The following is a 26,639-nucleotide window of genomic DNA, read 5'->3' on the forward strand; positions in this document are numbered from 1 at the left end:
CATAGAAAGTCTTGATAACACATGAAGCTTTATAGCATAGGAAAATATCTTTAAAGCCTGAAAATAAATCATTGTTTGAAGATTTATTCCTTTATTATTCTTTATAATTGGTGCTAGACATGATTTTCCCCCTCTGATTAATAAAAACTTGAGTAGGAGTATGTTTTAAAACTAGAAGAGGACATAATTTCTTTATAATTTCTTAAATATCTTAAATTAAGATACTTAAGTAGCTTGATAGGTCTCTTTTTAAAGTTACAGTAAACAGTATAATGAAACTCCTTTAAAGTACTGTTTTTATGTTCTCTTAGCGCAAGAGACCTGTACAGAAAGTAGAGATGGGTACAACAAGTCAGAATGATGTTGACATGAGTTGGATTCCTCAGGAAACTTTGAATCAGATCAGTAAGTACTCTTACTAACTTGGCTGGGAACTTTTTCTCTTAAATGGAAATTAAATATTTTAGATTTAGCACAAGTGCTTGGTCAGTGCTATTTAACACTCATCTTTTTCAATACTTGTATAGAATTTAGTATATGTTTAATGAGTGCTTTAAAATTTTATTCTGTGTAGTTCTTAATTTAGAAATGCTTCCAGATCTGCAGTTTATATACAAATGTGTAATTCTCTATATTTCTAATCTTTTTCCTGTCTCTTTTCTTTCCTGTCGCTTCAGTGCAAAGTAGAAGAGGTGAGGTGAATTATTTTTTAATGGTGTTTGCTATGTATTTGGGGGTCTACTTTGCAATAAGCTTAAAGAGTAATGAAAGTTTCTTAGCACTAAATTTGTTGGAAGAACTGCTAACTACTAACTACCCAGAATAGTTTGAAAAAATAAAACTAAAATACTGCATGGTAGTTTTCCTAACAGATATATTTCAGTTTTATTACTACATATGCAGTTATTTAGAATATTAATTTTTATAAAAGAATGTAGAAGTAATAGGGCCTGGCAGGCATGGCTCAGTGGTTAACTATGAATCAGGAGGTCACAGTTCGATTCCCTGTCAGGACACATGTCCAGGTTGTGGGCTCAATCCCCAGTGTGGGGCATATAAGGAGGTAACCAATCAATGATTCTCTCTCATCATTGATGTATCTATCTTTCTCCCCTCTTTCTCTCAATAAAAACATGTAAAATATCAATAAAATCAATAAAAATATGTTTTTAAAAACAGTAATAGGGCCTCATAAAAAATAAATAGTACAGAAGTGAAAAACTGATATCACCTGGTTCCATTGACCCCATTTTTCATAAGTAATTGGTACTTATATGTTATTCTAAGTATTTTCTATACATATATCAGCATATATGTCTGTTGACCTCTGTTGGTTTTGTACAAATGGAATTATATTGCACACACTGTTATACAATCTGAGTTTTCATGCTTTTGGTATTTTTTTGTGATAGTTACTAACATATTTACCTCATTCTTTTCATAACTAGATAGTATTTTATATGAATGTGTCATCACAGATTAAACCTGTTCTGTATTGAAGGATGTTTGTTATTTTGAGTTTTTCCGTCTTAAAATTAAATCTGTAATGAGGAAGCTTGCCATATAGCTGATAAGAGGTGGAGCCAGGATTCAAATGAGTGTGCAATTAAAGGCATTATGCTATCTAAAGTGGTAGTATTAATAAAGGTGAGTGAAGCAAAATTATCAAATAATACTAAGTGCTCATATGTAAGCACTTATTTTTTTAAAAAGCTGTAATGAAGATTCTTAAATTTATGCACACCCAAACCTGTAGATAATTTTTTTAAGCGTTTCAGCCAAACTTGATGATTTTTAAAAATTCTATGTATATTGCAAAATAATTGTCACAGTAAGTCTAGTTAACACCCATCACTACACATAAGTTACAAATACTTTTCTTGTCATGAGAACTATTAAGATCTATTCCAGGGGTGGGCAAACTTTTTGACTCGAGGGCCACAATGGGTTCTTAAACTGGACCGGAGGGCCGGAACAAAAGCATGGATGGAGTGTTTGTGTGAACTAATATAAATTCAAAGTAAACATCATTACATAAAAGGGTACGGTCTTTTTTTTTTTTTTTTTTAGTTTTATTCATTTCAAACGGGCCGGATCCGGCCCGCGGGCCGTAGTTTGCCCACGGCTGATCTATTCTCTTAGCAAGTTTCAAATATACAGTACAGTATTGTCAATTATAGTCAATTATGATATACATTATATCCCGGGACTTACATTATAACTGGAAGGTTGTACTTCTTTAAAAAAATATATTTTTACTGATTTCAGTGAGGAAGGGAGAGGAAGAGAGAGGGATATGAGAGAATCATTGATCAGCCGTCTCCTGCATGCCCCCTACCAGGGATCAGCCTGCAACTGGGGCATGTGCCCTGACCGGGAATTGAACTGTGACCTCCTGGTTCATAAGTCGATGTTTAACTACTGAGCTATGCTGGCTGGGCTGGAAGGTTGTACTTTTTGACTCCCTTCACCCATTTTTCCCACTTCCCACAAGGGATAATTTCTTAAAAGTACAATAGTTAGGTCTAAAATTATGTGCATTTTAATTTTTAAGGAACATATCTCACTTCCTTACCAAAACATAACACCAATTTATATTCTCGCCATTTTACTATATTGTGTGCTTCTCCTCACTTACCATTCTCAAGTGTTATTATCAATGTTTTAATCTGTAAATGGTAAAAATGGTATCTTTTTTATTACAATTAAGAATGAGGTTTAGCTTCTTTAAACATATTTATTTACCATTCAGTATTTCTTTTTCTGTGAATTGACTGTTCAAGTCCTTTCTCGGTTTATAGATTGTTTTATTTACAAATTTATTTACAAATTGAATTGTTTTCCCTATTATTTCCATATTATTCAGTGAGCTCTCAATTGAAACATAATTACTTTACTAAAGTGGGTATGAAGCAATAGGAGCACAGGAGAACCCTCCTCCTGTAGGAGAGTGGGAAAATCATTCACAGAAGGAGTTGACATTTGACCAGAGTTTTGAAAAGTTGGGTGAGAAGACGTCTTCAAGGTTTTATGTGCTATGCTAAGGACTTTTGACTTTTCCTTCTAGGTAAAAAGTAGCCATCAGATACTTTAATGCTGAGAAATAAAAAATTTGTTTTAAAAGAAAATGATAGTTTTATGGAGGATGGCTAGTAAGCAGAAGCTATTAGAAGATGATTTTTTTTTTTTAAGTAAGAAATCAATAGGGCCTAAGCTAAGGTAGTTGGTGATAATAAAAGTGAGTAGAAAGATATTTCAGAAGTGGAGCAGACCTGGCTTTTGCTGACTGTTTGGATGTCTAAGGGAGGAGTGAAAGAGTACTCTGAGCTTAGGCAGCTGGGTGGAAGATGATCCTGTAATGTTAGGGAATATAGGAAGAGGAACACTAATGCATGAGGAGAGAGGAGTTTGGATTAGATCTGTTGAATGTAAAGAGCCCATGAAATTCTCAATATAACATACTTTGAAATTAGAGATATGGTGACATTTTCTGTCTATCTTCTATATATATAAAAGGCTAATATGCAAAGTGTCCCCTCGGGAGTTTGATTGCTTGCTATGACGTGCACTGACCACTAGGGGGTAGCGCGGAATGAAGGAAGGCCCCGGCCAGCAGCTGGGGAAGGAAGACCCTCATCACTGGCCAGGCCAAGGGACCCTACCTGTGCACAAATTTCGTGCATCGGGCCTCTAGTGTTGATTTAAGAAACATCCAAACCTGTAGGTAACTTTTTTTTTAAGAGTTTGAGCCAAACTGGACAATATTCCAGGAAGGAAGATCTAAGTGCTCCCAGAATATACAGTTTTCAGTTTCCCTTATACATTTCAAAATTAAGGAGGGACCATAAGGAAGATTATTTGAATATGGGAGAAAGCAAGGCAGGGAAATCTCTATGATTTGATTACAGGATAGTTAACAAGAGTATGTGCTCTTTTGAGGGTGGTTACACTCCTGAGGAGTCTGAAAAGGGGGCATTTCAAAGGTGCACCAAAACAAAACAAAACAAAACAAAACAATGAACAGGGCTTGCTTAAGGCAAAGATAACCTTTTACTAGGGAAGTTATAGGCCTGAGGCAAGACCTTCCCAGTTAGAAATTTATAATCAGATCATCCTGTAAGGTTGCTTGGTGTTAGATTTATTACAGAGCCCCTTTTCTGTCCAATACACAGTACCTCTAAAGTATTTCATTTTGCAAAGAAATACCATTTTTCTGTCAGAAACACTGTCCTATTTAAAAATTTATTTTGTTAATTATATGTAATAACCAGTCCTTATTGAAACTTCTTAAATTGTCTCAAAATATCCTTTATAACTTTTTTTTCAATATAGGATGATACATTGTATCTGGTTGTTATATTCCTTGAGTCCCTTTTAATTTACAGCAGTTCAAGAGATTGGCCACTTGCCTTGTAGGAAAGGGCTTCTCAAACATTGATTGCATACAAATCACTTGAAAATCTTGTTATGATCAGGTTTGGATTCAGCTGCTCTAGGGTGAGGCTGAAGTATTGGCATTTCTAACAAGCTCCCAGGTGACCCATTGATCACATTCATTGAGGAATAAGGCTCTAAAAAGGCCTACCCTCCAGATTTGCCAGATTGTTTTTTTTCCTGGTGTCTTTAGCTAAACTTTATTTAATCCAGAAGATAAATCTATAGGCTTGGTTAGACTTAAGTTGATCTTTCTGGCTAATAGCATACTTCAGTGATTTTCACCTTTTTCATCTCATGACACACACGAACTAATTAATTACTAAACTTCTGCAATATACCAAAAAATACTATTTTGCTGATCTGACAGAATACATAGGTATAATTTTGATTCGTTCACACTGGGTGTCAATTTTTGTGTTGGCTGTTGTCATTTTTTAATTTGACAGACTAAGGGGACCCGTTGGTCCCCTGACTAAATAGTCAGGTATTGCATGTTTTGAAAATTCTTGCATCACTCCAGTTGAAAATCATTGGCATACATCATAACTCTTGAGTACTTCTGCATCACATCAAGTAACATGTGCCATCATTAGTGATGATAACTTGAGCACTAAATTAGGGTGAAGGTGAGGTGTTTCTGCCTTCAGCCTAGAAGTTATTGTGGGTGTCACTTTGGCATCACACAGATTTCCAATTCTCTAAACATTCACCAGTTGATGATCCTCTCATGAATCAATGTGCCAGAGGTGTTGATAATTTTCAACTGAGATTTCTTTGACTTTTTACTTACTGTCATTTTTTTTTTAAAGTACATAGAGCTTTCCCTAATCAACTAAAACTATTTGGTTACCCTAAAACACAGTTCCTACTGAAAAAGGATAAATGCTAAATTAAATTCTTCCCTTTATTCTCTAATTTTCAAAGTAAAGAAGCACCCAAATGATGACAAATGAGCTTTTTTCTAATTTTCTCCTTTGTTTTTTATCATCTCTAAATTCGGATTTTCATAGAATTGCTGTGTTAACTATATTCTTTTTTTAAATCCTGACCCAAGGATATTTTTTCCATTGATTTCTAAAAAGAGAGAGAGACATGGACGTGAGAGGGAAACATCTACGTGAGAGAGGTACATAAATCGGTTGCCTCCCCCACACGCCCTTACCAGGGCTGGGGAACCTGCAACCAAGGTATGTGCCCGTGACTGGGAAGGAACCCAAGACCCTTTGGTTCGCAGGCTGGCGCTCTAACCACTGCTGAGCGACCGGCCAGGACAACTATATTCTTTTTGATGCTCAAATTGTTAGTTTTGGCTTCTGGGTGCCTTTTTGAATTGCCTCTATTCTTAGCCTTTTGATCTTTGAATGATTTCTTACTAGCCAGCTCAACAAGATAATCTAAACTTTTGTACCTTCTCTGCTCTAAACACGGAGCTAGTCATGATTCTGTTTCTCCAAGGACCCCTAGATGATACTAGAAATGGCATTCATACTGGGCGACATTGTTTCTAGGCCCATTCTTTGAACTGAGATAGAAAATACATATTTTTCAAATCAAATTTATATTGATATTTTCAATTCAACTATAACAGAATTTTTATTTAATTTTATATGCTTGGTTTTTTGTTTCTCTTATACTTGATTCCTTACAGCAGTAGTTCTTAAACTGCACATTCATCAGAATCACCTAGACTGCTTGTTAAGCTTTGCTGAGCCCCACCCCTAGAGTTTCCAATTGAGTAGGTCTTAGGTAACACCTAAGAATTTGCATATCTAAGTTCTTAGGTGATTTTGAGGCTGCTGGTCCAGACCACATTTTGAGAACCACTGTCCTAGAACATGGTTTTCTTAGAGTAAAGGAGTTGAGCCAAATTGCAGGTAATTTAGAAAAAATAGCCCGCCCTTCCTTCCTCCCTTCCTCCCTCCCTCCCTCCCTCCCTCCCTCCCTCCCTTCCTTCCTTCCTTCCTTCCTTCCTTCCTCTCTTCCTTCCTCCCTCTCTCCCTCCCTACCCCCCTCCCTCCCTCCTTCCCTCCGTCCCTCCTTCCCTCCCTCCCTCCTTTCCTTCCTTCCTTCTGAGGGGGAGACATTGATTGGCTGCCTCCTGCATACCCCCTACTGGGAATCAAGCCCGGGCAATGTTCCTTGACCCAAAATTGAATCTGAGACCTTTTGGTACATGGGGGGAGGACCCTCAACCAACTGAGCCACACTGGCCAAGGCAAAATAGTCATTTCTTCTGAAAATAGGACATGTACTTTGCATATTTGAGGATTGAATGGAAAAAAACAAAAGAGATTTTGAAGGTCATGGAGCAGGAGGCCTGTCTGGAAGGTGCCTCAAGCTTTGAGGAATTACTTTTAGAGAGAGGGGTGGTATAAAGAGTAGGACATTATAAGAGGCCAATATTTAACTTGGCAGGAGCTTTTACTCATCTATCTCACTCATGAGAATGTAAACGAAGGAAGGGTAGTTTGGTGTCATTGCTAATAAGTTTTTGCTTGATTATTAATAAGTTTCACTAAAATTTTGCCTTTGTCATCTAAAAATGAAAAAAGATTGCAGGGAGATATGATTTTACTACAGTTAATTTCTAAGTTTTTTTAAGGGTTTGGGTGATGATGGTAAGTGGGGGGTTGGGCTGAAAAGCATCATTATGCACATTGTTCTTTGCTGAAATAAAATGCCGCTCTCTGAGTTGAGATATTACGAGCCATTTTTCCAAACACTCAGTGACTCCAGAATGCTCTTACTCTGTTTCTCATTTGTCTGCTTCCTAACTTTGATGAGCTACACAGGCAGGTGATGAAGGCTTATTCTATGCATTCCCGTATTTAAAAACCTGTTGCAGGTGTTTGAAATTGTTGGAAGTCAGTGATCACCACTTCACATCTGCTTAGTAACAGCAATATTCACACAGATGGCTATTAGATTCTAAAGTGCTTTTTGAATCCTCAAAAATTATATTCAGCATATTGTTTAGCTTTTTAATTATTTGGAAATTGGTCAACTGTGTAAAGGCAGTGGTTTTTAGTCTAACCTTTTTGAAAATCTGATGAAAGTTGTAGGCTATCTTCATCAGAAAAATGCTTCTATGCTCAGTTTTAGATAAGTTGAACCCCTTAAATAACATTACTAACTTATGTAATAAAGGTGGGTTTTCATGTGACATGTAGACTTAGTCTTAATATTTGAATCATTAACTCTTAAACAGATTTTTTAAAAGAATTTTTAGTTTCTAAATATGCTTAATAAAACTATTATGTATTTTAAAAATATAGGCATGGTCTAGTAATTTTGGAAAATAAAAATTAAGATCTTTTAGGCACATTATATTTTTCATACCATTGTTCATGAAATGCTTTCAAATGAACCCCATACTTTGGTGAACCATCTTTTTCCAGCCCTTCATTTTTTTAAAAAACTGGAAAAATACTTATTTCACAAAGAGAGCTTATCTTCCTAATTTGAAAAATGCTCCTACAAAATAAGAAGCCACAATAGTCAGAATTCAGCCCTTCCTTTTTTAAAGAAACTTAAAGATGACTCTTACTGAAAGTAGAAGAAACTCACTATCAATGTATTTTTTGTTTGATAGTCCCCACTAAGACTCTTAACATAAGATATAAAGAGAAAAAAGTAAAAGCATAATGTTTATGTGTGTAGGATGGTCTTAGTATTGATATACTATCTAATTTCCTACTGCTTATTCTAGGTAAGTCTATGAAAGTGTCAATATTATGCCAACTGCATGGCTGCATTTGTAAATACTGTCTTTAATTTTGTAACCAATATAAATATTTTTGAGCTGCAAACTTCATACATTTTACACTATTTCCCAAGTGTTTACTTATGCATGCATAATCATGTTAAATTGTAGAATTCAAGAAGATTTTGCATGGTGGCTCCTATGTTACAGTAACTAAGATTGTATCTTTTCCCACCCTAATTGCAAAAGTTTTTGTTTTAATTCAGTTACCTCTTGAAGGATTGATTATTTGGAAGGTTAGTTAAAATACTTAAACTAGAAAAGAGGCATTTATTATTAGATGGCATATTTTTGCATGTATGTTTATTTTTTGAGCTTAATTGTAAAGTTGAAGGGAAATGCTTTTTTAAAATGTATTTTGAATCTAGCGTATCTATAATAGGCAAATTCAAACTTTCTCTTTTCTTGCAGATAAAGCTTCACCAAGAAGGTTGCCCAGGAAGCGGGCACAGAAGAGATCAGTGGGATCTGATGAGTAAATGTTCCTTTGTGCAACAATTCAGTCTTTACTTAACCTGCCCTAATGTTTTTCGGCCTCATGGGAATTAGTGCAGAGAAGCCATATCATCATAGAAGGCAACTACTACTTGTGTGTGGACTGAGCAATCAGAGTCTGTGGCGATAATATTTTTGAACGTGCACTGCATTCATTTTTCTAAAGTAACAAATTTGTTTTTTAAACCATTAAAATCTATGTGTGTGTGTGTGTGTATGTGAGCAGTTGGTCTTACCAGAATCATCGTTGAACTCCCTGAAGCATGCCTTTAGAATACTGAATATGTTAATTGCCTTTCTTGTTGACATTTTCTCCCCAAAGTCCTTATTTATCCAAGATGATTATAGATGTCCTACGTTGGACTGTTCAAAGAAAACAATTTTTTTCCTCCTTAGAGTCCAATTGATAGAACAAATTAGCATTTGGTTGTTATCGTTGCTGTTTTACAACTAGTATTCTAAAGGTACAAGCAGGAGCAGCTGCTTTTTAGCAATAGAGTTTTGGTACTTTGCTTCTGTTTATTATAATATGCACCTTAGAACACTTCCCAAATGAGTTCAAGGGATCTCTAGCAACAAAATTGTGAAACATGAAAATTCTGTTGATTTTGGTATAAAATCCACCCCACTCTTTCTTTATCAAAAAGAAAATGGTGTGCTTGTGGAAACTGAGTTGTTGTGTTGACCATTATTCTATTTCTTACCCGAGGCATTGCTCTGGAATGATTGTAGACCTACGTAGTTCTTTTTTGAAGAGATCATCTGTTTCTCCTTAGTAGAAGTATTTTACTTAAGAAAAGTTGCCTTAACTACAGACCAAGCAGAAGGCCAATTTATAAGGGCAGAGATATATTCCAACTAATTCTAATTTGTTTTAAGAACATTTAGTTTGGTATTTTTTAGATGGTTAATCAATTGTTTTTTATCTAATCTTTTTGGTATTTTGGTTGTTGATAAAACCTTTTTTTTTTAGTTCATCTGAAGAATTCCAAACTTTTAAGCACTCAGTATCTAAAAACCAAAATTAAATTGGACTTCATAAAATTCACTTAGAGAGTTACTCTTGCCCTAGGTATTAAGTTTGGCATCATTGTTAGACTAGATAAAGGGTAAAGTATAATAGAAGGAACACATAAGAGACTTTTCCCCTCTATCTTTAAGCCATATTCTTCCGTGTATATTTTGTAAGGAAATGGTATGTGAAATTTTAGTGGCTGTTCAATTCCTGATTGTCTTCATTATAATGAACTGACCACTCCCCACCTGTACCCATGCCCACACAAAACAATGAAAAGAGACAAAACACACACACAAAATCTTTCCAAGTTGTTTAAGTATTTAAACATCGGAGCCAAAGTCAATGACAAAATAGAAGTCATTGTATAGTTATTAATCACATTGCAAGTAGCGGTGAAGGTGTCAAATTATTTGTGTTGGCATTGCTGCACTATAAACTTCTATACCTGTAATATAAAGTGTTTGAGTTTTTAATTGGGCTGAAAAATCAGTTTATTTTGAAAAAGCTCTATGAACTCTAAGAGACTGCATGGTTTTTTTGCTAAATGTAATAAGGAGGCCCTTCCAACTTCTCAAGGAATGTATTCCCAGATATTTTTTGTGAGCATCCCAAGTTTGTGAAACTACTAGAACATAATGCAGTGAGGTGTGATTACAGAATTTAAATGACCTCTAGAGAATTTTATCAACAACCTGGTAATGCTGAGAGAGTGGCAAAACCACTCTGACTGCCAGGTGCCACCCCTTGTAACCCCTAAGTAATTTGCCTTACATACTAGCTCATCCTTTTCTGAGGTTCAAGTTCGTGCCTCAGAAATTATTTGTCATGTTTTATTTTTTTAGCATAGGTTAGGAACACTTGAAAACTCAGGTGCTGGGACGTCTTCTCTAGTATCAGTAAGTGTTTAGCAGGAACTAACTCTGTAATAAATGGAATTCAATTCCACACATGGTTTGTTCAAGCACACTTAATAAGTAGTCTATTTTTTAAATGTAAATATTTGGATGAAGTTTTTGTTTGTTTTGAAATATTCATTTGCTACATTAACCATGGTTTCAGAATTTACCATTTGAACAGTTTGGTTTCAGAATCTGTAAAATGAACTAAGAATCTTGTGTATCAATTCAGACATGTGAGAATATGTGTTTATAAAGCGTGGATCTTGCTTTGGTTGTATAGCTTCATCATTCATTTCATGGATATCAATAGCAAATGACTTTTAAAACTATTCCTGCCCTCTAAGGTGTTGGAGTGGGGAAGGGAAATGGGACCTCCCAGGTAGAAACCTGAGGAAAACAGAAATCACAAGGAAAGGAGCCTTGACTTGATTTTAGTGATGTTTTTAATTTTAAATAAGCTTGAGATCATAGTGACTTTGATAGGAAAAGACAAATTTAGATCTTAAATATATATTTAAAAGCCACTGCCTTAAAGGTGTATTTGCAATGCATCAGCCCGGAATTGTATTTTGGCTCTGTTTGGGAGAAGTAAGTGGTGGTAATGTGATGTCAAAACTTTTATTTAATGATGAGTTACTTTGGAGCTACAGTAGTAGATAAATGTAATATAATATGCAAGGCTCTTAAAGCATTCATCTTTTGTGATACAATGATATCCATACCCTTGGTATGAAGGAAAATTTACTTGTTTAGTGCATTTAAATAATGTGATTTTTCTTTTTTTAATCATGAACTCAGCATTATGCAGCATCTCTCACCAAGGTTTTAATAGGTTACACCCTTGATTTTTCAGTATTTCAGTTTCAAAATTAGATGTTAGTTTAATTTTAAAACACTTCCTGCCCTAGCCGGTTTGGCTCAGTGGGTAGAGCATTGGCCTGCGTGCCAAAGGCTCCTGGGTTCAATTCTGGTCAAGGGCATGTACCTCGGTTGCAGGTTCCTCCCCGACTGGGTCCTCATTGGGGCTTGTGCAGGAGGCAGCCAATTGATGTGTTTCTCTCACATTGATATTTCTCTCTCTCCCTCTCTTCCATTGTCTTCAAAAATCAATGGGAAAATATCCTCAGATGAGGATTTTAAAAAATAAATAAATAAAACCAGAAAAAGAAAACTTCCTGATACACTTGAAATAATTAACCACATCATTTATAGTTGTAAAATTAATAAATTTGTTTGGATTTTATTAAATAACTAGAGGCCCAGTGCCCGAATTCGTGCACGGATGGGGTCTTGCCAGCCTGCCCCGATGGGGGTCCATCAGGCCTGGCCAGTGGGGTGGAAGGGGTCGAGGGTGGTTGGCTGGCTGGCCCCGCCCCCCAGTCAGGGTGTTGGGGACCGATTGGGGCCCGGATCAGGCTGGTTGGCTGCCACAGTATGCGTCATAGCCACCAGTTGTTCTGGTCATTCCACCATTCCCGTCACTGGGCTTTTATATAGAGAGATATCCTACTTTGAATTAGATCTCCAGCTTTAGTGAGGAGCAAGGTGATACATATGCAAGACCCTTCTTACTAGTATAAGTGAAAGGTTAGGTTTTGTTAAGCTTCTCTCTAGAACAGTGGTTCTCAACCTTGGCTGCACATTAGAATCACTTGGGAATCTTAAAATCCTGATTTCTGGGCCTCATCCTCCAGAAATTCTGTTTCTTTGTTATGGGGTGGGGCCACAACATTAGTAACAAAGAAACAGAAGTTCCGGAGGATGAGGCCCAGCAATCAGGATTTTAAAAAGATGTAGTCAGCCCTGGCCTCTAACCAACAGTGACTTTCAGAAGGCAGCTCATCTTTAGAGTTTTGATGTGTGCTTGTAAAATTGAGAGACAAATCAAGTGTCAGTTCCAAATTGTCCTGATTCTGTTACCTACAATGTTAATACAATGTTAAGTGATTCTTCCTTAAATCTAGTTTACTCAGGAAAAAAAAGAAAAATGAACTAAGGTATAGAATGGACTCATGTCAGGCTGCCTGGGCTCAAAGTCCCAGCTCCCCCTTCTTAGTTGGAGGCGAATAACCTCTCTGGGCTTCAGTTTTGGGTGCTTAGCACATTGCCCAAGCAAAGGAAGCCATGTGAGTGAGGCGCTGTGGGCGCTGGGTTGTCACAGCATTCTGTGAAGCATGCGAAGGGAAGGAAGTGCATATGGTACTCTTTGGACTTAGATGTGGAGTGATAGTTAAATTCTGCGTAGAAAAGTTAAACAGCGTTCTTTTTAAACTACAGAGTAAAAGTCTTAAGATGAACATGAAATATAGGTAGTTCTGTGGATTTAATAATGAATCAGAGTAATAAGACTGCCAAGAGGAGTTCTTGTAATAAGTCTGTTAAAACCCACACATCCAATTGAGAATTACCTTTTGCAGACACTTGGAGAGGCTACATGTTTTCCAGTATTTCTATTTTTGGAACTTAGAATTTCTTTCAGATTTATACTATAAGCCACTTAATAAACAAAAGAGACTTATATATTGTTTTTTCAGAAATCTGTTTGTGTGGTCTCCCATCCTAGTGACATTGTCATAATAGGTGCTCCAGCTCTAAAGGCATTTTAGAAAGCAGTGTGAGAAATATTTTAAACAGAAATAGTGTTTGGATTGAGGCCCATGCTCTGCACTTCCGCATGCATTCTCATTCAGTCCTCACAACTACCCTAGGCAACTCCTTATCTATGATGGAACAGCCTCCAGGAGACCAGAGGTATCCACACTGCAGGTTTGGTCCATTGCCTTCTCCACCTTTGTTTGAAAAAGGTATATGTACACTTTGTTTGGAAGCACATTCACATTAATGCACAAAATATACTTACCTGTGTTCTGGTTGCATCATTTGGGATTTGCTTATTTTCTCTGAGGTAGACATCTCTCTGGCACTGCTCAAAGTCAAGCTACATTTATAAATACTCTTCAACAGTGGCTGTCTTGAAAGGATCTGTTGCCATAACCCTTGGCACAAGATTTAAACCAGTGATCCTCAGTACATGTGAGACTAGGACTTCTCTGCCCGTGAACTCCCCTGGGTTTATTATTAGAGTCATATGTATTATAAGGTCTTGCATTTAATATTTCATACTGTTCATAATTGTTAACTTTTCATGGCTAAAAGTACTATTATGTATTTGTAAATTAGTCCGTAAAAGCTGATGGCACTGTCCACTAAAGGGAAAGTAAATCAAACCAGCTGTAGACTGCTGGTCCGAAGCTGTGTGCGAGAACAGTGGCAGCAGGATCACTCCGCATGGTGGTATGAGATTGGTTTCACTTGTCTTTGACCTTAGTTGAACCCACCTGGATAACACCTGGTTTACACCCTGCCTAGAATTACTCTCATTTCAGAAACCACTACAGTGGCTTTTCACATGTGGCAACAGGGCTGTTTTTAAGGAGATATCCTGTAAATGTGGGCTCTTGGTCACTTCTGCACAGTGAAGACAATGCTAACTACAGTCTACACAAGCGTTCACCACTCTTACTGACTCTTACTGTCACCGGGTCCTATCTTCCAGGTTTTTGAGACTGGACCCTCAGTCGTGCACCTCCTTTCCTGTCACCCTCTCATCTCTGGCTGCTTTCCTGCTGTGCCCACCTTTACAAAAACCTTCCTGTCTTGAATCTTTTGCTTGATTCTCTTGCCCCTTTATCTGCCTCTCGGGTTTGTTTTGTTTTGTTTTCCCTCTTTGTAAAAATATATCCTAAGCAATTGGTTTCCTTTTCCTCTCCAGGCTTTCAGTCTTTTAAATTTCCTTCAATTTAGCTTCTGCCCCCCAAAACGTTCCCTTAGGATCTCATGGCTCCCTACTAGCCAGCCTTCTTTAGTCTCATTTCTCCAGCCTCGACTTTGCATATAACCCAGGGACCACCACCCTCCAAATTCTGCTTAGTTTCTATGACCTGCTCTTATGTAACTCCTCTCGTTCCTGACTAACCCACCTCAGGCTCCCTCCCGCTCTGTACTAGCCTTGGCAGAGTTCTCATGGCGGTCATCATGGCTTCATCTGTTAGCTGTGTATTTCCTCAGTCCTAATGTTTGAGACCTAAACTGTCTTAGTGCCATTCTGTCTGCGATTCATTTTTACTTAACTTTTGTATTGTAACCCCAAACCATGAAATCACAGATGCTTATTTCCCTCCATAAACCTCCCAGTCTAACTTCTTGCATTCTTCAGTAGCATGGCTCCTATTTATCCCACATTGAATTTTAAAGATCCCCAAGTATGATGACTTACCTGTAAGTATTAATAAGTGCTTTCTAATTTTTAGTTCTGCTATGAATTGGATTTCAGTTCTTGCCACCTCAAAAATCTAACAATTTAAGAACTTAAAAAACATGAAATCATTCAGTATAGGCAAAATACCTCTGGTTCAAAATTTATCTTTTTACATATTTTCCCAAAATCTTGGGTTTGCTGTTTTCTAATGCTTGAACACTTGAAATGTTATCTCTAGCAATGTGTGTGTGTGTTTAATTTTTTTTATTGATTTCAGAGAGGGATAGGGAGCAAGAGATAGAAACATCAATGATGAGAGAGAATCATTGATTAGCTGCCTCCTGCAGGTCCCCCACTGGGGATCGAGCCCGAAACCCGGCCTTGTGCCCTGATTAGGAATCGAACCGTGCTCTCCCGGTTCATAGGTTAATGCTCAGCTACTGAGCCACGCCAGCTGGGCATGATCTCTAGCTGTGTGTTTTAATCCAGTTGCTTATGGCAGAACTTGCTCCTGCAGTGTGGGGTTTTAGCTGTTGACTGTCTGAGAATGTTATCTGGCTGTCTTTTAGGACTTTGTGAAAGGAGGGTTGTGAGTCCATAAAACTCTTGTGCAGCTTTGAGAAGTATCCCTGCTCTAGAAGTATCTGGGAATCACAGCCTTTCCTGTTTGGAAATCCACCCGTCTGACCTGCCACTTAAAACTGGTGTCAAATGCATCTTTCTTACATGTCCCTTAATGAAGGGCGGTCTTCAAAGTATTTGTGTGTGATACAAAATGTTTCGTAAGTGTCAACACGTTACTGCTAGGTCTTTTTTCTTTTTTCTTTTTCTTTTTTCTGCGTCTTAAAGATGAGAAGCACAAAGGAAATCTAAAATATTAAGTGAAAAAGAAAAAAACAAACTAAAAGTAAATTTGGGTATTCAACTTCCTAATAGTTATCTAATTTTCCCATGGAATTTGTAAAAAGCTTCACACATTCTCTGCATGTAAAATGTGGGTATTAAGTAACCATCTTGTTTTAGAATAAAGATACTTTAGGATGAGTGCATTGTTCTTCAGCTGGCAGCTAGTTGACATCAGGTGATGGTCATTAGACACCTCCCACCCCCCTACTGAGAGTTTGGGTTCCCAGTAAATGTGGAGACTGCATACTCTGACCATTTAAACATTCGTAAGTGAGCAGAGATGGACCTTGGACTTAATTTTCTCATCTGTGTGTCAGTGAGTTAGTAGTGCCTAGACTTTCCTTCTTTTCAAGGTTTTATTGAAAGTGGTAGAACTGAAGTGGGAAAAGTAACTTGATTAGGGGCTGTGCCAACCAGAGAGTTGTCTCTAACTGTGTAATGTTAGAGACCAGCATTGAAATGTCTTCTCCATGTGCTTAAAATGCTCAGTATTAAGTAAATTTTAGATTTGCCCAAGATTTGAAAAATACAAATGCTAAAGCAGTTTTTGTAACAACGTGGATTGTTTTCCATTTCAAATGTTTGTAATGTACGTTATTTTATAACAGAAATAAATATAAATGATAAATTTGCCTGAAACTTTTACAGTGATAATCACAGAGCTGTGAGCAACTTTTCTGTAGCCCCAAAAGAAAATGAGCCCTTTTTAAAACTTGAGTGCATAGCCATTTTACATATTCGAAGAAAATCAAGGTAGAGTATTACTGGAAAATACTTGAAATTATTTCTCCTTTAAAGGACCCAAGCTTCCCATCTGTTACTTTTTAAAATTAGTAAGCCACCTGTAGTCACTGCTGGCTGGGAACCCTCTCCTGTTCACTTGGGTGAACATGGAGTCTCCACCATCACCTGTAGGTCCTCCAGAATCTGGTCCTTACCTGCCTCTGGCCCTCTGCTTCCCTCTGGCCCTGGTCATGTCAGTAAGTCCCTCTGCCCAGGTCTCAGCCCCCGCATCATCCCTTGCCCATTCATTAGCCTTCCCTGACATGCTCCCCTCATCGAAGGCAAGCACCTGCATCACAGCACCCTGTCTGTTGTCCTTATGCCCTTACCACTGCCTGAAACTTCCTTATCCTTCCCTTACCTGTCACACTCTGGAAATGTAAGCTTCATGACAGCAAGAATTCAGTCTTCTTTGTCACCAGATCACCATGTCTAAAAACAATACATGGCACATGGTAGATGGTTAATCAATATGATTTAATTATCACAACCATACAGTGAAGTGGATACACATCCCCATTTTGCAGACGAGGAAGTTGAATACCCAAGTTAAATAACTAAAAGTCACTCTAATTATTAAGTGGCGAATTTGAGGTTGGAACACAGGCCCATCTGCCCAGAGCCTTCATGTGTTACTACTGCTGCCTCATAGAATGGAAGGCCTGTGGTTGAATTGCCGTGCTCTGGTTCACATATGCCAAGTCACCTCTGCATGTAGGCACAACCTTCCAGGCCCATGCAGGGGGCTGCACCTTGGGAATTGAGTGGCTGCAATGGCCCCTTGGCTATACATTGCAGCTGCAGCAGGAAGAGCTTACCAAAACGAAACAGGAACCCGCCTAGGAGGTGGTCTGGAGCTGCTGTAAGTGTGCATGTGCATCAGTTAGGTGAGTTCTAGAAAAGGAAGTGACACAATAGGGAAATCACAGCCAGAGCTTCAAAATGAAAAGTCCCTAAAGTGTGAGTGAGTTGTAAGCTTACATATTTTTCTCTTAAATTCATAATGACAAGCTTACTGAATGGTACCAAGTTGAAATAACTAAGCTCATTTTCATAATTTTAAATCTAATATTATTCCTCTGCAAGAATTCTCCAAGTGATACTAAGGCATTTGAAAAGCATAACCATTACTCCCAAGCTCCCGATACCTGTCAGCATGGATGTATTTTGGTGCCCCCTGCTGCTCATGAGTGGTACAGCAATGAACATCCCATTCCCAGGGCTGCCCTTTGGCATTGCCAGAAAGGTGCCAAAGGATTGGGAAGATAAGTCTGTTAGGAATTGTTTGCTTAAGCAAACGACCTACTCCAATCAGCCTATGTATGCCTGTACTTCACCCCAACCCCAAGAGTAAACATCAAATTAAAGTGAAAAATACTGCTTTTGCTAAGACTTCAAGAAATTATTTGGGCTTTTAAGTTATTTGAATGATCATGTCAGTAGAAAGGTGAATGCTGGAAGAGCCCCCCCTGGGGGTCACCTTAGAGCTGGCTGACCACACTCAGTGTGTTCTCTGTATTCATCTTGTCTCTTGGGAGAAGCGTGGTCTTAGAAGACACAAAGCCACTGCCCTTCTGCTTTGCCTCCATCATTTCCATATATATACAATACATGTGTTTATTTTGGATGAACTGAGCAAATATTTTCATTGGACATCAATATAGTAAGATGGTCAATTGCAGTTGGAATTAGAATTTGTTTGAATCAAGACTTGCCCACCTTCTGGCAAGATAATCTTAGACAAGTTACTAACTGGTTTTAGCCTGTTTCTCCATCTGTAAAATTGGGACAATAGTAATTAGAGTTATTACTAATATTCAGTGAATATTTATAAAGCCCTCACTATATGTCAAGTGTTTTGTTGAATTTTTAAAACTATCACATGAAAAAACCCGAACAAAAAAAACACACCTAATCTAAATGCCTAGCCCAGAATAGAATAACTAATTTTCTCGTTGATGAATGTTTCTTTTCCTCACTACATAAGCAATATTTAGTTGACAGCCAACTGAAAACCATCAACTTTTTTTTTTCTAGAATTGTGAAATTATTTTTAAAAGGTGTGTTCCTTTACCCCCCCCTCCCCCCCCCCCCCCCCGTACTTAATGGAGCCTCATAGCGTATTAGAGTTAGAAAGAATCTTAACAATCATCCATCCAGCTACTTGGCCAGTGCAGGGCTCCTTAGGGACACCTCCACCAACTAGGTGGCCCATCCCATTATTGGATAGCTTAACTGTCAGTTCTTTCTTGAACCCAAATAAACTTCCTTGTGGTAATTAACCACATAAAACCTTACATATATTATTGAATTACTAGAGGCCTGGTGCACGAAATTCATGCACTCAGTGTGTGTGTGTGGGGGGGGGGGGGGGGGAGTCTGTCAGCCCGGTCTGCGCCCTCTCGCAGTCTGGGAGCCCTCAGGGGATGTCCGACTGACGGCTTAGGCCTGCTCCCCACAGCAGCTGGACATCCTTAGCACTGCTGCGTTAAAAGGAGAGGCTCCCGCCACCGCTGCTGCGCTCGCCAGCCATGAGCTCAGCTTCTGGCTGAGCAGCGCTTCCCCTGTGGGAGCTCACTGACCACCAGGGGGCAGCTCCTGCATTGAGCATCTGCCCCCTTATGGTCAGTGCACATCAGCGAACTGTCATTCCACCATTCAGTCAATTTGCATATTAGCTTTTTATTATCTTCTATACTAATTAGACCAGGAGACCTTCTGGGAGACAAGATGTCCTTCCGAACAAAGCCATGGTGGCGGGGCCGAGGCAGAGGCAGTTAGGGGTGAGCAGGCCAGCAGGGGGGGTAGTTGGGGGCGATCAGGTTGGTAGTGCGGGGCAGTTGGGGGCGAGCAGGCTGGTGGGGGGGGGCAGTTGGGGGCAAGCAGGTCAGCGGGGGACAGTTGGGGCAATCAGGCTGGCAGGGGGGGGGGCAGTTGGGGGTGATCAGGCAGGCAGGCAGAGTGGTTAGGGGTAATCAGGCAGACAGGCAGGTGAGCGATTAGGAGCCAGTGGTCCCAGATTGCAAGAGGGATGTCCAACTGCTGGTTTAGGGATCCTGTGGGATTGGGCCTAAACCAGCAGTTGGACATCCCCCAAGGGGTGCCAGATTGGAAAGGGTGCAGGCTGGGCTGAGGGACACCCCCCATGCACAAATTTCATGCACCGGGCCACTAGTCCTACCTAATAAAAGAGAAACATGGTAATTAGCGTACGACCGCTACCCTTCCCATTGGCTAATTAGGGTGATATGCAAATTAACTGCCAGCCAAGATGGCGGCCAGCAGCCAGGCAGCTGGAAGTTAACATGAGGCTTGCTTGCTTCAGTGACGGAGGACTCCAATGTTCCCCGCCTGCCTTGCCGGCCTCTGAGCTTGCAGTTTGAAACTTTGTAACAAATATAGAAGCTAAACAAAACCCCAGAAACCTGCTTTCAGCTAGCCGGGACCTCAGAGCTGGAGTTGAAACAGTGTTTCGATTATAGAACCCAAACAAACCAGATACCTGCTTTCAGCAGCAGAGGCCTCAGAGCTGGAGCCAGAGCTAAAGCTTTCCCAGAATAAAAAAAAAAAGAAAAAAGAAAAAAAGGAGCAGTTGGGAGCTTCAGTCACCTGCAAGCCTGAAAAAAGCCCTCAGCCCCTCACCCAGACTGGCCAGGCACCCCAGTGGGGACCCCTAGCCTGAAGGGTGTGTGACCAGCTGCAAACAGCCATCATCCCCTCACCCAGGCTGGCAAGGCACCCCAGTGGGGACCCCCACCCTGATCCAGGACACCCTTCAGGACAAACCAGCCGGCCCCCACCCATGCACCAGGCCTCTATCCTATATAGTAAAAGGGTAATATGCCTCCCAGCACCGGGATCAGCGGAGCAGCGAGGCCTCCCGGCACTGGGATCAGTGTGACAGGGGGCAGCGCCCAAACCCCCTGGTCGCCCTGCGGCTCTGTGTGTGACAGGGTGCGGCGCCCCAACCCCCTGATTGGCCCTGCTCTGTGTGTGACGGTGCGGCGCCCTAACCCCCCCCACCCCCCCCCACGGGCCCTGCTCTGTGTGTGACGGGGTAGAGCCATAACCTCCCCATCGGCCCTGCCCTGAGTGTGACAGTGGCGGCGCCCCAACCCCCTGATCGGCCCTGCTCTGTGGGTGATAGAGGGCGGTGCCCCAACCCCTGATCCGCCCTGCTCTGTGCATGACAGGGGGGAGCTCCCCAACCCCCTGATGGGCCCTGCTCTGTGCGTGACAGGGTACGGAGCCCCAACCCCCCTGATGGGCCTTGCTCTGTGCGTGACAGGGGGCAGCGCCCCAACCCCCTGATTGGCCCTGCTCTGTGCGTGACAGGGGGTGGCGCCACAACCTCCCCATCGACCCTGCCTTGAGTGTGACAGGGGGCGGTGCCCCAACCCCTCAATCGGCCCTACCCTGAGGGTGGCATCGCAACCTTCCAATCCGCCCTGCTCTGTGCATGACAGGGCGCGGTGCCCCTACTCCCCAATCGGCCCTGCTCTGAGCCCGACCAGGGGCTGCACCTAGGGATTGGGCCTGTCCTCTGCCACCCGGGAGCAGGTCTAAGCCAGCAGGTCGTTATCTCCTGAGGGGTCCCAGACTGCGAGAGGGCACAGGCCAGGCTGAGGGACCCCCCTTCCCCCCCGAGTGCACAAATTTTTGTGCACCGGGCCTCTAGTATATAATAAAAGCCTAATATACTAAGTGTCAGGTCAGCCATTCAACCAATCAAAGAGAATTATGCTAATGATATGCGAAGGCCATTCAACCGCTTGCTATGTCGTGCACTGACCACCAGGGAGCAGACAGTCAACTGGTCAGCCAGTCACTATGACATGCACTGACCACTAGGGGGCAGACACTCTGACCGGTAGTTTAGCTTGCTGCTGGGGTTTGGCCAATCAGGACAGAGTGAGACAGGCTGGACATGCCCTGGAGCCCTTCCACGGTCCCTCCCCGGCTAGCCAACCTCCCATGTTCCTCCCCAGTTCTGATTGTGCACCGGTGGGGTTCCTCGACCTGGCCTGTGCTCTCTCACAATCCAGGACCCCTCAGGGAATGTCAGAGAGCTGGTTTCGGCCCGAAGGTGGAATGACCGGTTGCTATGATGCACACTGACCACCAGGGGGTAGGCACTCAATGCAGGAGCTTCCCCTTGGTGGTCAGTGCACTCCCACAAGCTGGGCTCATGGCTGGCGAGTGCAGTGGCGGGAGCCTCTCCTGCCTCTGCAGCAGCGCTACGGATATCTGACTGATAGGCCTGCTCAGGGAGCGGGCCTAAGCTGTCAGGCGGACATCCCTCGAGGACTCTCTGGCTGGGCTGAGGGACCCACCCCTCCAGTAGATGAATTTTGTGCACTGGGCCTCCAGTATAGGATATAAATTAAAGGGTCCAAAATGATTACTTGAGATATAGGATTAGAATAATTGCCATTAGTTCTCTCCCTCCCTTCAACAATTCTTGATCTGAGGAAGCATTCAAAAACTTAACCACTCAAAAGGTGAGGGAGAGGTGTGGAGGGAAGGGGACTGGAGGATGTGTGTTTGAAGTGCAGAGTTCAGGGCACCATCCCCAGATCTTACTTGAGCCCTGAGCAGTGCCTGGGATCCACATCTTAATAAGCACCACTGGTTCTTACAAAACTCTACTGCCAAACTCCTCAGGAGCCTGAAGGTACTTCCTGGCTGCAATGTGAGCTGGTTCACCTGCCTGCCCCCAGGAAGCCCTTAACCAGATGCATGGCAGGGCAGCACGTGCACCGCGGCGGGTGCTGGTGAGCCGGGATGGGGACGGGGTAGGCTTTTCCCTGTACAGAGTGGGGCTGCTTTCCTTGCCCCTTCCTATTGTTTCCTACCCTCTTGCTGGATGCCTGAGAGGCCAACTGAAATTGTGATCGCGGCGGTTGATCCATTGGAGCACGTGTTCTGATCTCGGGACTCGTAGCATTTCACTCGTGCTCTGTTATTTCATTCTCAGGGCAGCCAGCCCTATCTGAGATAAGTTCTGGTGTCACTGTGTTGGGGAACTTGAAGCACAAGCAATAAACCTCCTGCCGGTGCTCACCCGGCTAGTAAGAAATAGTAAGACGCCAGAACGTGGACACAGGCAGTGGCCTCCATGGTCCCTCCCGTCCAGCGCTCGGCCACGGCTCCTGGACCTCTCCTGGGAGATCAGACTCATCCAGCCAAACACCCGGTGTCACAAAGGCTCCTCAAATCCACATGGGAACTAGGCGTCTCCCTTCCCTGAACTGTCTCAGTGTTCACTGGGTACAGCCACTTCTAGGGGAAAGGCCTTGTTTACAGGCTCTCCTCCATCCTACCTCTCAGCAGTCTCAAGTCTCCTCTCCCATCTCTGCTGCCGCCCTGCTGGGCCTCATCCTGAAGCCCTAGCTCAGTCCTACACGTGAAGGGAGCACTTGGCGAATGCAGCAGCCCGTGGTGGTGCAGGCTGGCCCCACGTGAGTGGGAGCTGGGACCCAGGCTCCTGTGCCGGCAAGCGCCGCTGTGACCTCCTTCACGGGGCCCTGGCCTGCTCCTGTGCTCTTTCTCCGCTTCCAGCCTTTCAGCAGTTCCACAGCCTGCAGGACGCAGACCAGACCTCTGCTGCTTGCCTCCCTGAACCTCGAACCTGACCTCTCACGAGGCCTCTTCGGACCTGTGTCCCAGCTGAATGGCGAGTTTTTGGGTTTCGTCATATGCCAGATTCTCCGTGCATGCGTGGCAGTCTGACTAAAACCCAACAGAGCGGCGCAGTAGTGTCCTTCCTTTTGGGAACCACAGAATAGACTAAGTTCGAGTCCCTGTGCACCACACTGCTGCCACTCCCCACCTTGCACAGCCCGCCCTCCCCACCTGCCCCTGCCTGCTGGTTGAGCACCCTGTTTGGGGGTCACCTTTCATTTTGATACAACTTTAAACTTACTCAAAAGTTGCAAAATAGTACAAAGATATTCCCTATACCCCTCACCTTCACCCAGATCATTGTTAACATTTGCCACATATACATACACACATTTTTTCTGATCTATTTGCAAGTGAATTACAGACAGTATGGCCCTTTGCCCCTGAATACACCAGAGTTGATATCCTAAGAACAGTCTCTGGCACAACCAAATTACAGTTATCAAGATCAGCAAATTCAGTGCAATGTTTAGTCATCTGCAGGCGACACCCTCACAGTTATTTTCTCCTGTTGCGGGACCAGGCCCAGCCCATGTGCTGTGTGTAAATGCGAGCATGTCTCCTTAGCCCCTTTCATCTGAGACGTTTCCTCAGCCGGGACACTAGCGTTTCTCAGTACAGGCTGTCACTTTGCAGAGTGTCGCCAGCTAGAACTTGTGTGCAGTTTCCTTGTGATTAGATTCACAGTCTGTTTCTTCGGCAGAACGACATGGCAGTAATTCACACCCTTCTCAGTGCAGCAAGTGGAGAGGCACCTGATGCTGCTGACCGTCCCTTTAGTGTGATGTTGATACTGGAGACTTGGGAAAGGAGGGGTCTTGTTGAGTTTTTCAACTCAGTTTTCTTGTCATCTCTTTGAAGGAAGCTTTCTAAGGACCCCCAGCCCCCACCCCATGCGCCACAATTAAGAGTCTGTTCCCATAATGCCTTGGGCTTAGTATCCGTTCACAAGGACTGGATTGAATCCTGGTGATAGGTTGTGTGTCTTCCCCACTGGGCTGCGAGTCCCATGAGAGCAAGGACCACACCCGTGGCAGCTTCATAAATATTTGTTGAATGAATGAAAGAATGAGTGAGATATTTGAGAGCTGACTCAGTTACAAAGCAAGCCCTCCTAATCTGCCCAGATGAGTCTTTGTCCTTGGTGTTTCCTGCTTTATTCATGGAGCACGGCTAAGTTTTTGGGTTTCGTCATATGCCAGATTCTCCGGGCATGCATGGCAGTCTGACTAAAACCCAACAGAGAGGCGCAGTAGTTGTCCTTCCTTTTGGGAATCACAGAAGAGACTAAGTTAGAAACTTGAAACCCCAAATCCTAGAGTTTTCATTAGTTTCTTCGGGGGAGGAAGGGGCGTGAGGGGAGATTCTCTGGGTCTTTCATCGTGAGAAATGCTGGGCTTCATAGGAGCAGCATGCAGTGTCTTCCACTGTCCCCCGCTGGGCGCCTCTGTCCAGCTGCAGGGCAGTGAATCAAGGGCCATCCTGAGGCTGCTGGGAGCTCACTCTCTCCCTTTGTTGTTTCAGACGCAGGAGGAGGGAGACGCACTGACGTTGACATCAGACTTCCTGCAACTCTGCCATCTCCTGGTCCCCAGGTGCCCGGGCTGCACTCCGCCGGGGCTGCCACAGGAAACCCCTGGACGAGTGGCTCCTGGAGACTGGCTGTCCTTCTGCACTGTTTTGCTCCTTGTGAAACAGGACAGCACCTGGGTTCTCAGCTGGCTCCTGCTGGACGTCCTCGCCGGGAGTGTCTGTGAGCCAGGGCTGTGGCTTGTGAACAACAGCTGTTGTGCACTGTTTCCGGTGGAGAGTGCACTAAGGTCAAGCAGGCCTCCTTTGCCAGCCAGTAGGATGGGTGTGGGATCCCCACCCAAGAGGGCTGTAGGTGCATTCAGCTGAGCTTGCTGTGACCCCATCACAGATGGTGACTGAGGTTGGGAGACAGTGACTCTGGGTGAGGTCACTCGGGAGCCCCTGTGACCTGCTGGTTGCAACACATACTTAGTAGTTTCCAGTTTCATCGTAAGGAGATGGCCCGGGTAAGCTGTGGGGAGGGGCCTCAAGAGCCTTGGGCAGCTGCAGCGATCCAGGGGGCCTCTGTAGCGGGTGCTTGGTGCTGAGACTAAAGCTTCCTGTGACTACCCGCCATTACCCTGGTCAGTGAGTGGGGTCCTTCCACCCTCGGCAACCGGGCCTGGTTTCCGCAGGTGGGAGCTTGTAATGGGCTCCCAGGGCTTTTTTTATTCTGACATGCATTGAATTGCGTTGCATTGCATTGAATTGAATTGGACTGAAATAAATGGAATTGAAAGGCCTACAAACAAGTCTGAATCTCTTGCAGAGTGCCTGCCCCTGAGGAGTCTCAGACAGGCCCTGTCTTCACTCTGGCTGGGCCTGTACCTGTAATACTGGGGAAAGAAGAGGGAGAGGCAAGAACGACATGGCGGGCCCAGAAAGTAGCAGGAGCGAAGGGCATTGTGTGTGAGGAGAGGAGAGCGGCCTGAAGCAGCTGGTGACTGTCCAGCTGACAGAGGACACAGACAGACGCACAGATGTTTCCGTGGAGAGCGCACAGCTCACCAGTGGCCCGGGAACCACGTGCAGCAGAATCATCATGAGCGGAATCTCGGGGCACAGCCCCAGGGATCTGCATCTAAGAAAGCGCCAGTGGATTTAAGGTTGGAGACTCACGGTCGGGTGGGGACGAGCCTCTGCCGGGTGGAAGGGAGACACTAAATGATTTTAAGGTGGGAGCATCATTGGTTCCTGTGTCAAGTGACTAGTTGTCACACTCCAGTGCACGCCAGAATCCCCTGAAGGGCTGCCCACACACACTGCTGGGCCCCTCCTTAGACTCCGAGTCAGTCGGTCTGGGAATTTGCTTGGCTGGTAGGTGCCCAGGTGGGTGATGCTGATGCTGCCCGGACGGGACGCAGGTGACTCAGAGAGGACTGACCTGAGAGAGAATTCCAGGAATCCAGCCAGACTGAGGAAGCCCCACGGCTCATCTGAGGCTCTCAGAGTCCTTGGAGCACTTCGGCGTGACCAGATGCATTTCAAACCCTCTGACCGAAGTGTGGCCCTGGGCGTGTGACTGGCCACTGATCTGAAGGTGGGCAGGCCTGGGCCAAGCTGCCCAGAGGTTATGCTGTCTCCTGAGCAGCACCTGCAGAGGCCAATTGCTCCGCGGCCACCTGCATGCACTTCTAGGACTCCATGCGTTCCTGCCACCAGAAATGGTTTTGGTTTCCCCAAGCTCACAGGTGAAATTCCCGGGTGCCTTTGGAAGGGCGTCACCCTTGGGGCCTGGTCACTGTGAAGGTCTGGAAGCATTTATTTATCAGCAGCCTACACAGAACTGAAGTCAGGCTCCACTTGAATGACAAGCCTGTTCTT

The 26,639-nt window shown here is 43.1% G+C and overlaps 1 protein-coding gene across 5 annotated transcripts in view; it reads left to right on the top strand.

Moving 5' to 3' along the window:
- The window catches only part of SSR1 (signal sequence receptor subunit 1), a 41,056-nt gene extending 15,498 nt beyond the window's left edge, over nucleotides 1–25,558 (top strand). For 2 of the 5 annotated variants that reach the window (XM_036347540.1, XM_036347536.1), the window contains 4 exons: nucleotides 312–405; nucleotides 678–692; nucleotides 8,612–8,675; nucleotides 24,768–25,558. In XM_036347540.1, the coding sequence (XP_036203433.1) occupies nucleotides 312–405; nucleotides 678–692; nucleotides 8,612–8,675; nucleotides 24,768–24,792 (198 nt within the window). In that variant the 3' untranslated portion in view covers nucleotides 24,793–25,558. Of the gene's footprint in view, nucleotides 1–311; nucleotides 406–677; nucleotides 693–8,611; nucleotides 10,880–24,767 lie in introns of those variants that run through there. The other 3 variants (XM_036347541.1, XM_036347537.1, XM_036347539.1) reach the window with 2 other exon arrangements.
- Nucleotides 25,559–26,639: the final 1,081 nt, after the last annotated feature.

The sequence above is a fragment of the Myotis myotis genome, unplaced genomic scaffold (assembly GCF_014108235.1).
Source record: "Myotis myotis isolate mMyoMyo1 unplaced genomic scaffold, mMyoMyo1.p scaffold_m19_p_2, whole genome shotgun sequence".
Classification (NCBI taxonomy): domain Eukaryota; kingdom Metazoa; phylum Chordata; class Mammalia; order Chiroptera; family Vespertilionidae; genus Myotis; species Myotis myotis.